This window comes from Megalobrama amblycephala, linkage group LG21 (assembly GCF_018812025.1).
Source record: "Megalobrama amblycephala isolate DHTTF-2021 linkage group LG21, ASM1881202v1, whole genome shotgun sequence".
NCBI lineage: Eukaryota > Metazoa > Chordata > Actinopteri > Cypriniformes > Xenocyprididae > Megalobrama > Megalobrama amblycephala.
This window is the reverse complement of record NC_063064.1, coordinates 21,435,489-21,451,703: the sequence shown is the minus strand read 5'-3', so window position 1 is coordinate 21,451,703 and position 16,215 is coordinate 21,435,489. Positions and strand designations below refer to the sequence as shown.

Sequence of the window (16,215 nt, the reverse complement as noted above, 5' to 3'; positions counted from 1 at the left end):
CAAAAAAGAAACCTTTTAAATATTTGAACATTAAACATTAACAAAAGTGAAAACTTCCTTTGTATTACTTTTTTTTGTAAAAAAAAATTTGCTTTTGTTCATTATCCATGTTTTAGGAAAAGAGCGCATTGACAATATGACACCTTCTGATAGAACGTAATATTTATCATTCATCAGCTGGGAAAAAAAAGCTCAAAGTGATTTCAACAGCATCATTCTTTGTTATTGTTAGCTGTGGTACGGACTTCACTGTTCTCATAATATTAGAACGATTATTAAAAATGTATATTTATTGTAATGGTTAAAGTTGGCATTAAACAAAAGCTGCGATGGTCTTTTTCCCCTATTGTGACATATCTGTATATCCGGCTTCACGAACGACAAAAATGAAAATGATGTGCACGGATAAATCATTTATAATAAATACTGCAATATTACATATAAAAAATAGTTTTAATTTCATGTTAACTTTAACAGAACAGTAGCACAAGATCTTGTCCTTGGTTCAACAAGAGCATTTTTTGTTTGGCTTCTTATCCTGTTTCTGTATAATCTGGACGTCTTCTCCATTCTCCACATGGTGACTTTTGAGCTGTAGAGAGTGTGGCACAAACAACTGTAATATACTGCTGTTTTTTGGTCAAGCTGAGTATTAAATGTTCAGTAAGGACTGGCTAGTGTCTCTGATCGAAAACTAAATTCATTATTTGTTAAAATAATCCTTAAATAATCTTGGTTATAGGAAATGCTTGAACTCACATACTGCAGGGCAGCTCGTGCTGCACTGTGAAAGGTCACGTCCACTCCAATGTCTTCCTTGGCACTGCATTCAAAATATTCAGCTCCGATTTCACTGCACCACTGCTGAGCTTTGTTTGGGGACACCTATCAATCAAATCCTGCTATCAGTTATAAGCAAAGTAATATATGAATGCCTGGTTTTACAGACGAGGCTTAAGCGTAGTCTCAGACCAATATCTTATGTCAGTGCCATTGTTTTGTCTCAAGAGATGCACATCAGTAATGTTTTTTCTAAGGCACATTTTTAAAAAGTTACTTAAATGTCTTAATTTAAAGGGTTAGTTCACCCAAAAATGAAAATTATGTCATTAATGACTCACCCTCATGTCGTTCCAAACCCGTAAGACCTCCGTTCATCTTCGGAACACAGTTTATGATATTTTAGATTTAGTCCGAGAGCTTTCTGTCCCTCCATTGAAAATGTATGTACGGTATACTGTCCATGTCCAGAAAGATAATAAAAACATCATCAAAGTAGTCCATGTGACATCAGAGGGTTAGTTAGAAGTTTTTGAAGCATCAAAAATGCATTTTGGTCCAAAAATAACAAAAACTACTTCTCTTCCGGGTCTGTTGTATATCCGCTTTCACTCCACAGTGACGCTGCTACTTCTTCTTCTTTCCTGTTTTACAGCGGTTGGCATCCAGCTTATTGGTGCATTACCGCCCCCTTCTGCTCCGGACAGTGACGCGATTAGGACATCCGCGACATGCACACCTACGCACCATTTTAAAAAATATAGCAATACCAAAATACAAACAATGTAGAATAGCTTGAATACAGCGTGCGTCTCCCTAAGACTGTAAACGATGCTCGGGCGCACCGGATAACACATCATCAGCGTCACTGTCCGGAGCAGAAGGGAGCGGTAATGCACCAATAAGCTGGATGCCAACCGCCGTAAAACAGGAAAGAAGAAGAAGAAGCAGCGTCACTGTGGAGTGAAAGCGGATATACAACAGACCCGGAAGAGAAGACAATGCTGAATAAAGTCATAGTTTTTATTATTTTTGGACCAAAATGTATTTTAGATGCTTCAAAAACTTCTAATTGACCCACTGATGTCACATGGACTACTATGATGATGTTTTTATTACCTTTCTGGACATGGACAGTATACCGTACATACATTTTCAATGGAGGGACAGAAAGCTCTCGGACTAAATCTAAAATATCTTAAACTGTGTTCCGAAGATGAACGGGTTTGGAACAACATGAGGGTGAGTCATTAATGACATAATTTTCATTTTTGGGTGAACTAACCCTTTAACTAAGGCCTAATCCTGGCTTAAAGGGTTAGTTCACCCAAAAATGAAAATTCTGTCATTAATTACTCACCCTCATGTCATTCCACACCCGTGAGACTTTTTCTTTTACTTTCAGAATACAAATGAAGATCTTTTCTTTCCCTCCATAGACAGCTACACAACTACCAATGTGACGCTTCAAAAAGTTCATAAAGAGATCGTAAACTAATCCATATGAATCGAGCAGTTTAATCCAAATTTTCTGAAGAGACTCAATTGCTTTATATGATGAACAGATATAATTTAGTCTTTTATTCACATTGATCAAACATTGATCAGCAGACATAAATCGAAGCTCAACCGACCCTGCTTGACGTGTGAGAACAAACCTCTTGCAGAAGCTCAAATGTGATGCGTAACATGAGAATGAACCTCATTGTTTCTCACACGTCATGTGAACATGTTTGAGCTTCTGTTTACCACAACCGATGTGTGCATTGATGAATGTTTATATGAGAATAAAAGCCTACATTTAATCTGTTTATCTTATAAAGCAATTGAGTCTCTTCAGAAAATGTGGACTAAACTGCTTAAAGGTGCTACAGAGGATCTTTTCGTCGACTGAGAAACCAAAGACTGTTAGTGAGTTTTTGAAATGAGCGCATGCGTAAGAACAACCCCCCTCCTTCACAGCTCGTTTCGAGGGAACGCCTCCCAAAACTCGTGCACGAGTATTGGAACACAAGTGTTTACCACCGGCATTCGCTGTCGTGTTAGTGGATTCATTATGTCGCACTCACCGCAGGTAACTCATAATCTGCAGTAACAGTTGTAACTCCTGTCTCCTGACAAAAACATTGCATGCGGCGCCTGTGGAGTGTGGAAAGTTACTGGAGCGCGCATGTCTCTCACAAGGAATGTCATGGCAGTGATTGACAAGCCAGAGGGCCAATCCGCGCACGTCTCTTACAAGGAAAGTCACGGCAGTGATCGCAAGCCAGAGGGCCAATCGTTTACGCGATGATCGCGTAAACGATTGGCTGATGTTTTTAAGGCCCTACCTCATGCACAGATGATGTATATTAATATTATTCCTTTCATTGCACCTAATAAATAGTCTTTTATCAGTTAGTAAAGACAGTTTCAAGTAATATTGCAAAAATGTATAAAACAAAACATCCTCTGTAGCACCTTTAATTCATATGGATTAGTTTTACGATCTCTTTTATGAACGTCAAAGTGTCAGCTGCGTATCTATGGAGGGACAGACATCTCTCAGAAAAAAAAAAAAAATCTTCATTTGTATTCCGAAGATGAAAGTCTTAGGGGTTTGGAACGACATGAGGGTGACACAATTTTCATTTTTGGGTGAACTGTCCCTTTAATCTAAACCCTGTCTGAGAAACCAGGCCTAGATCTTTAGCTCATAATGCAATAGAGTTGGCTAACCTCACGATGATCCAAGTCAATTTTATTGCCGATCACTATGAAAGGGAAGGCAGCGGGGTCAGAAGGGCATGCCTGCACCAGGAACTCTTTCTTCCAGACGTCTAGTGCATCAAAGGAGATGGATGAGGTAACATCAAACACTAGGAGGCAGCAGTGAGCTCCACGATACAGTGTGGTACCCAGGGAATGAAACCTCTCTGTACCTGCAGTGTCCCAGATCTGATGCAAAAACAACTGAGTATTGCATGACATAGTTTGTAGAGCCCTGTTCAGTCATTTGAGATGTAACCTATGTTATTGTTATTGAAAAATATCTGTGGATCCTGTGTATTACATGAAGTGAAAGGATTATCTTGTGGGTTTAACATAAATGAATTTAAATGTATCTTACCTGAAGAATGACTGGTCTTTTATCAATAGTGATTTCTTTAGCAAAGAAATCTACCCCAATTGTGGCACGATACAAATTAGTAAAGCGATAGTCAACAAACCGGGTCATAAATGAAGATTTTCCCACTCTGTTCAGACAAAAAGAAATAGGTACAACTAACTGAACTGGAGAATTAAATTGTAAAATATACTATTAACAACAATACATAGGCCTATAGCACAACACTAACCTTAAGTAAATATGGCAAACTTTTTAGAAAGACAAGCATGCTGTTGAGGATTTTCATGTATAGAGAGTTTTAGTTTCTTTCTGTACTTCCTAGTTTTTGTTTAACATTATATGGGTTTTGCTTTTGGGTTGCACACATAGTATTCAAAAAGTTTGGAATCACTAAGACACCAGCATCTAATTGATCAGAAATGCAACTAAAAACATTTATATTGCAAATTAACTGTTTTTGTATTTTTTCTATATATTTGAAAAAAAAAAAAAAATTATTTCAGCAGCTATTACTCAAGTCTAATTAGAAAACTTATGTTATGTAATCCTTACATAAAACATTCAAATGTATTTACAGTATTGTTTTTTATCAATATAATGCAACCTTGGTGAATAAAAGTATCACATTCTTTCAGAAACATTAAAACAACATATTATACCGACCAAACCCCTGAAGGGTACAATTAATGTCTTTGTTGTTCTTATTCAGAACAACAAAGCAAAATATTCAGAAAAAGCTGTTATTCAGAAATGCTTTATGTGCTTTACTACTAGATTTACCACCATTACTTTCTAAGACAGACACTCACCCAGAGTTTCCGATAAGAATCACTTTCAAGTGTGGTGTGCTCCACTCAGTCATGATAAAAATAACCAAAGCTGTCTTCAATGAAAGGAGGTCAAGAAGGAACTCATCTCAGTCAACACTTCTCCTTGTTGCATTTCAGACTGTATGTCCTGTTCATATCACTGATCCATAAGAAAACATGGCAAAAATAGGTAATGGTTAACCAACTTAGCAGTGTAAGGTAAACAAACGCCTTGCTAAACTAATCAGGAGGTGTAGTAGGCTAACAAATATGTATAATGTTTTGCACTTCTTGGGCAGTTTTAAATTCCATGATCTGGTATTTTAAAATAGACCTACTTGAGACAACATAATAGCATTGGTCTTCATTTTTATGCAGGCCAAATGTGACAGAATAATGCATTTAATTCATTAAAAGAAACAATGAACAACATTTACAGCATTTAATAATCTAGGTTAATGGCAGGATGCTGTAAGATGGACCCTTAATATTTTCTCTTGGCAATAGACAGCACGAAATCTCATGTAAGCTCTTTTGATGAATGGCTACGCTATTTAAAAAACTAAATGTATAGTATAGCCAAGTGGCATGTTGTTATAGTTATTTTTGTGCTTATTGTAATTTTAAATAGTTTTAGATTTTTTTTTTTACATTAATGACATTTTAAAATATGCATATAAATAGCTATTAATAATAATGATGATATCAAAAGTAAATTATTCGCTTCTTAAAAGATTACCCCAGTAATGGGGTAGGCCTCTTGGAATAATTTTACATTTTCTGCAATGACAAGTAGCCTAATTTAGCAAATGTTTTTTTTTTTCCCTTAATATCGCATTGGCTAATATAACATATCATAATCATCATCATCATCATCCTGCACATGCTAAAATTATATCTAAATAGCCTAACAATTTAAAAGTAAATGTAGCCTACGTTGCATACCTATCACATCTTACCCTATTATCGTTTATATATTTGTTCTTCTTATATGACTTGAAATAAAAATGCATTAAAAAAATGTAAACGCAGAAACACCAATCAAGATATATATTAGCCGCGCTCTTCAATACCTGATTTTGATTGGTCAACCGGCGCTACGTTCATGTCTCTCGGATCTCACCGCGGAGTCGCGCCATCTTGCATCTCATCGATTGTAGTGAAAATTACCTCAGAAGATTGCAACATCATTATTAGGCGTACCGTACGGTAAAGTTTTGCAGTGTTCGTCTTGTTGCTCGGCCGAACTCAGATACAGGTAAAACAAGCAAACAAAAATCCTCTCACACGTTTTACACTGAAAATTAAAAGACCAGTCATGGTCTGGTATTTTAAAGGTTGCTGATAATCTTTGAAATAACTTCTAAATAACTGTTCCACACACAATACCATACATTTGATAATAATTCAGTTGCATAGATAGGTCTAGTAGGCTATATATCAAAGTACCATGGTGTAACCAATGTGATACAATTTACTATTTCATCATTAATTTTGCTTTCAAAGTACAAAATATAGAGCCAAACACTTGGCAGAACCTGCCATGTCAGAGGTCCTCACATGGGAGGTGTCTTGCTCTGTGTCAGTTAAGGGTGTGGAGGCCAAAACTGTAAGTTGTAACAGTGAATATTGAGACCAGTTCTCCTCAACTGAAACGTGGTTTCGACTAACTCACAAAACACAGACAAACTTATCTGGTACCTTTGAGTCACACTATTACTTATGGGAGCTGTGGCTTTGAGGTCAGGTATACACATCCTCTTCTTTCACCTCTGTCTAACGTATCATGCATTACTCTCTCTATGAATTATTACTATATATATATATATATATATAAGGTATATTGTACATAACAACATAAATTGCACACTCAAATGTGAATTTTGAGACAATTTTTTATTTGCCAACGATGCATTAAATTGATAACAAGTGAACGAAAAAGACATTTAGTATAAGGTTACAAAAGCTTTCTATTTCAAATAAATGCTATTCTTTTGAACTTTCTGTTCATCAAAGAATTCTAAACAAAATGTATCATGGATAACATAAAAATATTAAGCAGCAAAACACTGATATTAATAAGAATTGTTTCTTGAGCAGCAAATCAGCATATTAGAATGATTTCTGAAGGATCATGTGACACTGTAGACTGATGAAAATGCCGTTTTGATAACACAGGAATAAATTACATTTTAAAATATATTTAAACAGAAAACTGATATTTCAAAAATTTTCACAATATTTCAGTTTTTCTTATATCCTATAGCAGCTATCATAACATACATAAGAACTGCAACTGCCACAGGGATGTGAGTTTATATGCTTAAAGAGTCAACGATTGTAGTTACTTTCTTGTTACTTGTTGAAAGCCACTATTCTAAAAACAAATGAGAAATTCCCCAGGGACCGATGGTGAACAGCCTTCCGTGTTAGCCTACACATTGACGACATGAGTGAAGAGCTTTATTGGTTATATGTTGTGGATGCAGTGGTGGGGAGGAGGGACAGACTGGAAATTATTTCAGTGCGATATATCCTCTTACAGTCTGCAACCCATAGACAAGAACATTCTGTGTTCTCTCACTCTGACTTATCTTTGGGATAAGACTTTTGACTAGAAATGATTTTAGAGTCTTGAGGATGAGATATGTAATTATTTGGGAATGAAGATAATTGTTGGCAATAACACTTACATACCTTTTGTAGATGATCTGAAAGAAAATCATTCAAACTTTGGAAATAAAAAGGAATAAGCCATCTGGGCAGAGAGAGAGGCGGTCCTTTTTGTGTTGTACCCTCATGACACAGAGCCGCTCAGCTGTGTGAGGCAGAGATAAGGGCCTGCTTTCATGGAAGTTTCTTTCCTTGGAACTGGAGCGCTGCCCCCAAGAACCCACAACTGCCCCCAACCCTTTTGGCCTTTCTGCCCTGGCCTCCTCACTATCCTGACCAGTAACAGTTCCCGCAGAGGTCTTGTGTCACTCACCAACTGAAACATCTTTTTGGATCCACATGGGCATTGTGTATTTGACACCTGGATCTGAGGACTTCCTGGTTTCAGGAATGGATATCATTATACTTCAGATATCATTTATTTCAGATAAATGCTGTTTGAACTTTCTAGTCATCAAAGAATCCTGAAAAAACAGTTTACACAAAAATATTAATCAGCACAACTGTTTTAAACAACAATATGTATGCAGAATCATTTTTTATTTATACTAGGGCTGCACAACGATTAATCGCGATTAATAAAATAAAAGTCTGTGTTACGTAATATATGTGTGTGTTCTGTGTATAATAATAATATATATAAATACATGCACATACATGTACATATTTAGGAAAAAAATTATATTTATATGTAAAATATTTATATTTATATGTCATATAAAATATATATAAATATGTATATTTATTTATACATGTATATATTTTTAAAATGTATACATGTATGTGCATGTATTTATATATACATAATTATTATACACAGAACACACACACATATATTACGTAAACACAGACTTTTATTTTGCAAACGATTAATCGTTGTGCAGCCCTAATTTATACATTCAAATATATATTAACTGTTTATATATACATACATAGATGTGTGTGTGTTTGTGTGTATGTATGGTTCAGGTATACCCTACATTATGGCAAAACCGGAAATCCATGTCCTTGTGGGGACATTTTTGGTCCTTATGAGGAAAACAGCTTATAAATTATACTAAATGATGTTTTTTGAAAATATAAAAATGCAGAAGGGGATAGAGTTTGTACAGTATAAAAATCATTATGTCTATGGGATGTCTGCATAAAACATAAAAACCAAACGTGTGTGTGTGTGTGTGTAAAAATGAAAAACATATTAATCGATTTGGCCTTAGTATCATAAGCTTCATATAAAAATACTACACATCTAAAATAAGTCCTTGTTTAGACAGCTAAATGCGTATGTTCTCTCTCTGTGTGTGTGTGTGTGTGTGTGTGTGTGTGTGTGTGTGTGTGTGTGTGTGTGTGTGTGTGTGCGTGTTTTTGTGATTTATGAGGACACAAATTTGTATAATGACATGGGTATTAAACTGGTATTACAACGTAAACATGAAATATGAATACATTTCATGAGTCCTCATATTTAAAATAGCTTTAAAAACATACTAAACAATGTTTTATTAAAAATGTAAAAATGCAGAATGTTTTCTGTGATGGGTAGGTTTAGGTGTAGGGGGATAAAATGTACAGTTTGTACAGAATAAAAACCATTACGCTTATGGAATGTCCTCACTTTGATAGCAAAACAAACCTGTGTGTGTGTGTGTGTGTGTGTGTTTGAAAAATAGAAGTTTGTCTGACTACCATTGTAGAGTGTCACTGTTCCTGTGAGTTTGTTCATGTAGTGTCATGGCTAGTCTTACGATTCCCCAGCCTCCCACTCCAATCTTGATAACCTCTTATCACAGTTCAGCAGCCAGCACACACACACAGCCACCAGCCACATCCCTCAACACTGCCCCTCTCTCTCTTTCTCTCTCTGCTCTTCAGAGTTGTTTCTCTTTCTGTGAGGAGATCAGCTTAATATAGGAGTATTTTAGATTCTACAAATGAAAAAACTTTAGGAACGTTCAGGACAGAAATTAAGCCATGTTTTGTGTTTAGTGAAAAAGTTCACTCATATAATTCATCATATCTTTTTATAGAATGCTCAACGACTCTTTTCCATTGAATGAAAGTAAATGGGGACCATGGATGTCATTGTCAAGAAAGCAAAATAAGCTAAACTTGATGAATAATGATCTAAATTTGGGCCTGTTGCTCACGCAAAACCGTCATATGGCTTCAGGAAGCTTGGAATATAGTCGTATGGTCTACTTCTATGACGCTTTATCTTGTTCTTGTGTGTTTTGTAGCTTGACATGCCCTAGTCACCATCCACTTAAATAGAAAAAAAAAAGTTTTACAGGTTTGGAATAACATGAGGGTGAGTAAATGAAATTTTGGTGTAACTGTCCTAATGGAACAATATATTGGCTTACATGTGTTGAAGTTCTAAAATAGGGCCTTATGTAAATCAATAACCTGGCCCTTGTTTAAGGATTTGCTTCTCTGGATCTCATCCCAGTTTCCCTGAAAATTATAAATGCACAATGGTGGAGGGAAGTTGAAAGTGTTTTGACTGTCAAATGACAGTGACAGTCTAAGGCCTGTGCTGAGGCAGGCCGTGCTGCGTCCATATCTCTGACCATGATTGCAGCATTTGAGTTTATTTGCATTACTGTTCTTTGCTGAGCTGCACCAGGGAAAAGTGCTTTTGCATTTTCATTTGCTTTGTTCACAGTCACCGTTTCCATTCGGACTGGTCTTTGTTACTTCTTTGTGCCGTTTTAATTCCTGAATTTATTGTGCATGTGCCTTGGCATATACATGCTCTATGATTTTTTTTCGCAGCAGTGCACCTTTATCATTGTTGTGCTTGAGTCATATGTACGATAAGTTTATGGTTGTTGTAAACTAGGGTTTCTCATATTCTCTGTGGGATTTTCTCAGACAATGAGTTGTTAGATTTCCCTCTTTATCTTTATATATACACCAAGGCTTTTATAAGCTCTGGTTTGTACTGTGAGAACGTATATAGAATAACTTTTATAATTTACCATTATTTCTGTGCTGGTGGACCAAAAAGCTCAATAACTGATTGACGTTTGATTGTGATATCTGAATTATAAACAATTTTGTTTAAAATCTTAGCCGATTACAATCATATTGGTCAAGAATATTTATACAAACCGCCATTGTTAAATTGATCTATACTTAGTTGCTGTGTCAGCCAGAGATCTGCCATATAATATTCAAAACTCTAAGCATGGCCGTATGGTAGGAGTGTCCAAAAAAGTACCCCAACCCCACCCATTGGTGCCCTACAATTTTAAATGAAGTCGCTAGTTCCCAAAGACTGAAGGAGATAAGCAAGCGAGCAGAGAACCAGTACACTCTCATTCTCAAGCTGCCCCCCATGATCTGTGCAGTGGTGTGAATCTACTCACCTGATAAAACAAGATACTCAGTACATCACTTGCAGGTATGTTCTTCTGTACAGTGCCAGTAAAAGTGTCTCACGACACATTACCTGGCTTTATACTCAAAAATGATTTTGTGTTTAGATATGGAAGAGAGTATTTTCTTACTAATTTAATACATATGTAATATTTTCCGAATGTTTTATATACTTGGTTCTGACTTGATTAAGCCAATTTAATCAATTAGTCAACATATAAACCAATAAGTTGTTTATAAACTTGTATATTTCTTTAAAATGTGCAATTGTTATTTGCTATTAAACCAGCACATTTTAAAATAATGTTAGTTTTAATAGGTAAAAAAATATAGCATGTAATAGGCAAATTATTGCTTAAGAGCTTGCAACAACACTTTAAAAGAGTGAGATGTTAATCCAGAATCAGATGTTAATTTTTAGTCAAATGTCAAGTGAAAATATTTGTGTTTTCCCTTATTTTATTCAAAGTGTATTGTAATTATTATTAATATTATCCAAATTTTAATTCACACAAAAATTGAATTCTGAATGCGTTACTGCTTGTTTGTAACTGATTCATTTTAACATAGAGATATAATAAATACATTAACATAATACTACTGTTATTAAATACACACATATTTATATATAACATTTTAATAGTATTAATATATTACATTTCTAAATTTATTTCATTTGTAAAGCAAGAGCATATTTCTCAGACGTGTAACTGTCCATGCCTTCATGGGTAAATGGATCGTTCATGTTTTGATTCAAAATTCTTTCAAAATTGTTCCAATGATTGCACAGCATTATGCTAATATGCACATCAAATGGGCTAAATTTTGTCTGACACTTTCAGTATGTGCAATCATTAAGTAGACTGATAATGATAAATTATCAGGAGAATATGCGATGCTATTCATAATCACCCAACTAGATTGACGTTTTTTCTGTTTAACGTGATAACATGATTGACTGAGGGAAATTACAAGAAAATATGTTCCAACATTTTTTTTGTTAATTATGTCCATATATCAAATTATTATAGCTGTAAAAACTGATAGATTTAAAAAATAAAATTATGAAAATTCTTTATTTATAATAAAATAAATGTAGGACGGTTTTATTTTAATTGATATTTAATCAATTGATCTTGCTCGACTGTTATTCTGTTTTTTAAAGACAATATAGGATATGGTCTTTCTGTTAATCTTTTAATAGTCAATTCCCCTAAGGGAGTGAATGTTGTTGTGAGCTAATGCTAACTGTTATGAATGCATGTGAGAAATTCAGACATACTGATGTATTTTTAGTGCTGACTTTTTGCCACAGTCAAATGAGGACCTTTTAAAGGGAAGTGTGACAGGCCGTACTGTCTAGATACCTTAAAAAGTATTGTACTGACCAAGGTCTATAATACCTGTCAGGCCATCTGTTAGCATTCCCATTCATCTTGATGGCAGTCGCTCAGCTAAAAGGATTCTGAAAAATGTTTTATAGAACATTTTAACTTTAGAATTGATTTAAAATTGATTGTTAAATAATTATGCAATCATCATTTTTATGTTAAAAAAACTCATCTCAGTTCAAATAAATTCTTCCAAAACTGTTGTCTGAACATTATTCCTCCCACTTGAAAGATGGAGAACTCATCTGAGCAGTCTCGTTGGGTGTCCCCCGGCCTGACCAGTCCTGACCTATTAGCAAACTACACCACAGAACCTGGTTTAATGCCTCCCGGTGAAGATGATGAGCCCTTCTACTCCAGCTCTGAGGCTGACTTACTCCCGTCTTATTATTCCAGTAGTGCCCAGAGCCGAGCCTCGTCATCTTACAGACACAGTCCAGGTGAGATTCTTACTGCTGTAGTTAAAAGATTGTAAAAGTGAAATGTGCCATTTCTGCATCACCGAATGGTATTGCAATTTTAATAAGAGGTAGGAGTTGTTTGAAGACATGCAACCATTGTTTCACTGGTTTCCATACCACCATAAAGGGATAGTTCACCCAAAATTGAATAGTCTGTTATTATTTATTGTGTTCCAGAGAAGGTCATACAAGTTTGAAACAACTTTAGGGTGTAATGTTGTTTCAAACTTGTATGACCTTCTCCGGAACACAATGTCTCAATGGTTGTTTGTCCATAAAAAAATAAAGTCAGAGGTGTCCAATGTTGTTTTGAACCCATTTGACTGTCACTGCATAGACAAAAACAGTTGAAAAATCCTTCAAAACTATCACTTTAAAGTCATTTTAAGGGGCATTATAGTCAAATTGTGTTACTTTTTATTTCATTGAAATAGTTCGCCAAGTCTACTCCTCTCCGTCTATTCTGGGAAACATCCAGTGGCTGGACAACTCTGCAGGTCACTCTCTAAACTCTTCCTACAACCCCACTTCCACTGTCTGGGCAAGCAGCCCATTCACAAAGACACCTCTCCACCCTCACACCTCCACGTCCATCTACCCGAACAGTGCGACCCCGTCTTTCACATCCCCCAAAGAGGGATTCCCTTCCCCGAGTCGTGATGGGAAGGAAAGTCCCAGGCTCCAGGAAGTCCTGAAAGCCGAGCGCCTGAGTCCCATGGGTGGAGGGGGAAGCAGCTTTCTCAATCTGAGTTCAGCTGCTGGAGGTGTGTATGGTCCTTCCCCACACATGCTGAGTCCATACGGATCGTACATGACCACGTCACAGGACTATAGTTCAGCGGCACTCTATTCCAGCTCTGGACCCTGGATGAGCCCTTCGTCATACTCACCCAAACTTCGCAACAAGATGAGACTTTCGCCACCAGGTAAGTACGTTTCCTCTAGAAGTGACTAAGGAAGTTCAAATCTTGTATGATTCTGCATAATAATTACTTTTGAATTTGACAGAGGCTCGTGAATGTGTAAACTGTGGTGCCACTGCCACCCCTCTATGGCGTCGAGATGGGACAGGCCACTACCTCTGTAATGCTTGTGGACTGTACCATAAGATGAATGGCCAGAACAGACCCCTCATCAGACCAAAAAAGAGGCTGGTATGTAAGATAATAATAAACAAATCAGGTGATAGTTAGTGATTTTATCAATTCAGATACACAATACACAATATTTCAAAGCAGTTAATACTACCTTCATGCCTTTTAGCCGTATTTTGCATTGAGGTAGTTTACATTTTGCTATAGTACAAGCAATCAAGCATTTTGAGATTTGCTATATCACCCTATACAAGTAGTCTATGTATGTATGTAAAGTTGACCATACTTATATATCCTTCTTTATATAAAGAGCTGGGTGTTAAAGGGTTATAGTTCAACCAAAAATAAAAATTAGCAAAAGATTTACTCACCCTCAAGCCATCCAAGGTGTATATGACTATCTACTTTCAGACAGACACAATCGGAGTTATATTATAAAATATCCTGGCTCTTACATCCTGTCAGAAGTTACTCTTTTGGCGGCAAGTTGCCGGAAGCTAGTTATTTTACTTACAAAAACCCATCGCTTTGCTTCACAAGGCCTTTATTAACCCCCTGGAGTTGTATGGATTACTTTTATGGTGGATGGATGCACTTTTTTCGACTTCAAAATAAGGAGCTCCATTTACTACAATTATGAAGCTTGAAAGAGTAAGGATATTTTTTAATATAACTCAGACTGTGTTCGTCTGAAAGAAGATAGTCAAACACACCTAGGATGGCTAGGATTGACGATATAACAATAAAGCAGTTGAGATTTGCTATATTGCAATATGTAGTACATTCTGTTTAACATGAGTGTGTATGTAACCAGGGAAGGTTGTATATATAGTAGTTGTATTATTAATTCACTTAATATCTGGTGATTATATCAACTTTTTGACAATAAGCTTTGCTTGTGTGTCAGATTGTCAGCAAACGCGCTGGAACGCAGTGCGCCAACTGCCACACAAGCACTACAACACTATGGAGACGCAATGCCAGTGGCGAGCCTGTGTGCAACGCCTGCGGCCTCTATTTTAAACTGCACAACGTGAGTGTACACATTTATACTACATTTATCAGAAGGAAAAATTAATAACTACCAAATTTAAAGTCTCTGCTGTTGTACCCTTTTTGCAGGTCAACAGGCCCTTAACTATGAAGAAGGATGGCATACAGACACGGAATCGCAAGGTGTCTAACAGAAACAAGAAGGGCAAAAAGAGTGCAGCGTCAGAGGTTTACCCCGACATGTCTCACCTCGCACCTCCCGACGAGCACGTAGGACCCTATTCTCTGAACCCGGGATCTCTTCTGTCTTATAGCCACACCCCTCATCTACTGCCACCTTCCACCTTGCACTCCTCTCCCACTATGCCCTACAGCCACCACCCAAACTCTGGTATGGTGCCCACACTTGTGTGAAGGAAATGTCTACTGGACCGTGAGGCATGAATGCATCACATCACATTTGTAAATAATAAGAAAATGTGTAAAAGCAACTCCATAACAGTGGCAGTCATGTCAGTGATTTTGAACCAGTTATGTAGTTTGAATATTGGAACAGTAAAACTTGGTAGCTGAAACTGTCACCTATATCATGACAAATGTAAATAATTATGATTTTAGGCCTGCTATAATCATGCTATTATGACTTCTTTTGAGACATTTAATAAATGTCTTGTAAATGTTTTAAGGTATAACAAGATTTTTGTCTTATTTCCACCTTATTTTTAACGTAAGAGTGGACACGGCCATTTGCATCTTGAATGTACACGTGGCTTCCAGTGTCAACCGCTTCGAGCTATTTTAGCTGTACAAAAAGTGTGCTATGCTGCCTGAAATCACAAACTGGTCTTTGTTATCATATGATTCCATTCATTACTGTCATCATAAACACTCTGGTTTGTAGCACAAATAGTTTTACTGTACTTTGTTATTCTTCTATCTGTTTAGTGGCTAATGAATCAGAAGTCTCGCACATTCATGGAAAATAGCTGCATTGCAAAAAGGGTGGATAGCACCATCAGTAAGGCTCAAGTAACCCTTGTGATCCCCTTACCTCATATTATACTAAATAACCTTATCCTGATCACTTTTATTATTAGTCATTTTTAAACAAAAAGTGATCAGTTCGCTTTAGTATACAAATGCAATTCAGAGAAATGCACTTTTTTTTTCTTTCTTAAAAAGGCACTGAATATATATGTAAAGGGACAAACCTGTATGATTTATATGTTTGTTCTGTTCTTTTTATGAAAGAAAATGAAATAATGTCTGCAATTTTATACATCCGTGTGAATACATACCTTTAACTTTCAAAGGTGAGCACTTTCAGTGTGGTGATGGTATTTAAATTTTGCAAATTGTTTTAGACCTTGTGGTTTGAAGCTCACTATTTGGACTTCATGTCAGTCCAGCTATGCAATAATAGTGTCATTGTCCATTCATCCTCTCTGCAGAGGCTTTGACAATTGATCTGCTTTTGGAGCATGAACATGCAAATGAAACACTTTCCATAAAGCTGGCGGAGGA

At 36.3% G+C, this 16,215-nt stretch overlaps 2 protein-coding genes across 3 annotated transcripts; one reads left to right on the top strand and one right to left on the bottom strand.

Annotated features, from left to right (window-relative positions):
- Window positions 1-438: 438 nt before the first annotated feature.
- Window positions 439-7,884, bottom strand: si:dkey-13a21.4 (uncharacterized protein LOC494576 homolog). 2 transcript variants are annotated; one of them, XM_048172611.1, is made up of 6 exons: window positions 5,772-7,884; window positions 4,699-4,858; window positions 3,890-4,016; window positions 3,499-3,717; window positions 760-885; window positions 439-592 (listed from the first exon to the last, which is right to left on the bottom strand). In XM_048172611.1, the coding sequence occupies exons 2-6, from the start codon at window positions 4,749-4,751 to the stop codon at window positions 506-508; spliced, it is 612 nt and encodes a 203-aa protein (XP_048028568.1). In that variant the 5' UTR covers window positions 4,752-4,858; window positions 5,772-7,884; the 3' UTR covers window positions 439-505. The 2 variants fall into 2 exon arrangements, with proteins under 2 accessions (XP_048028568.1, XP_048028567.1); XM_048172610.1 differs by having other exon boundaries at window positions 764-885.
- Window positions 7,885-8,954: 1,070 nt separating this feature from the next.
- On the top strand, window positions 8,955-15,598 carry gata1a (GATA binding protein 1a). Its single transcript, XM_048172101.1, has 6 exons — window positions 8,955-10,777; window positions 12,376-12,583; window positions 13,039-13,530; window positions 13,613-13,758; window positions 14,606-14,731; window positions 14,821-15,598. The coding sequence occupies exons 2-6, from the start codon at window positions 12,376-12,378 to the stop codon at window positions 15,103-15,105; spliced, it is 1,257 nt and encodes a 418-aa protein (XP_048028058.1). The 5' UTR covers window positions 8,955-10,777; the 3' UTR covers window positions 15,106-15,598.
- The last annotated feature ends 617 nt before the right edge of the window (window positions 15,599-16,215 follow it).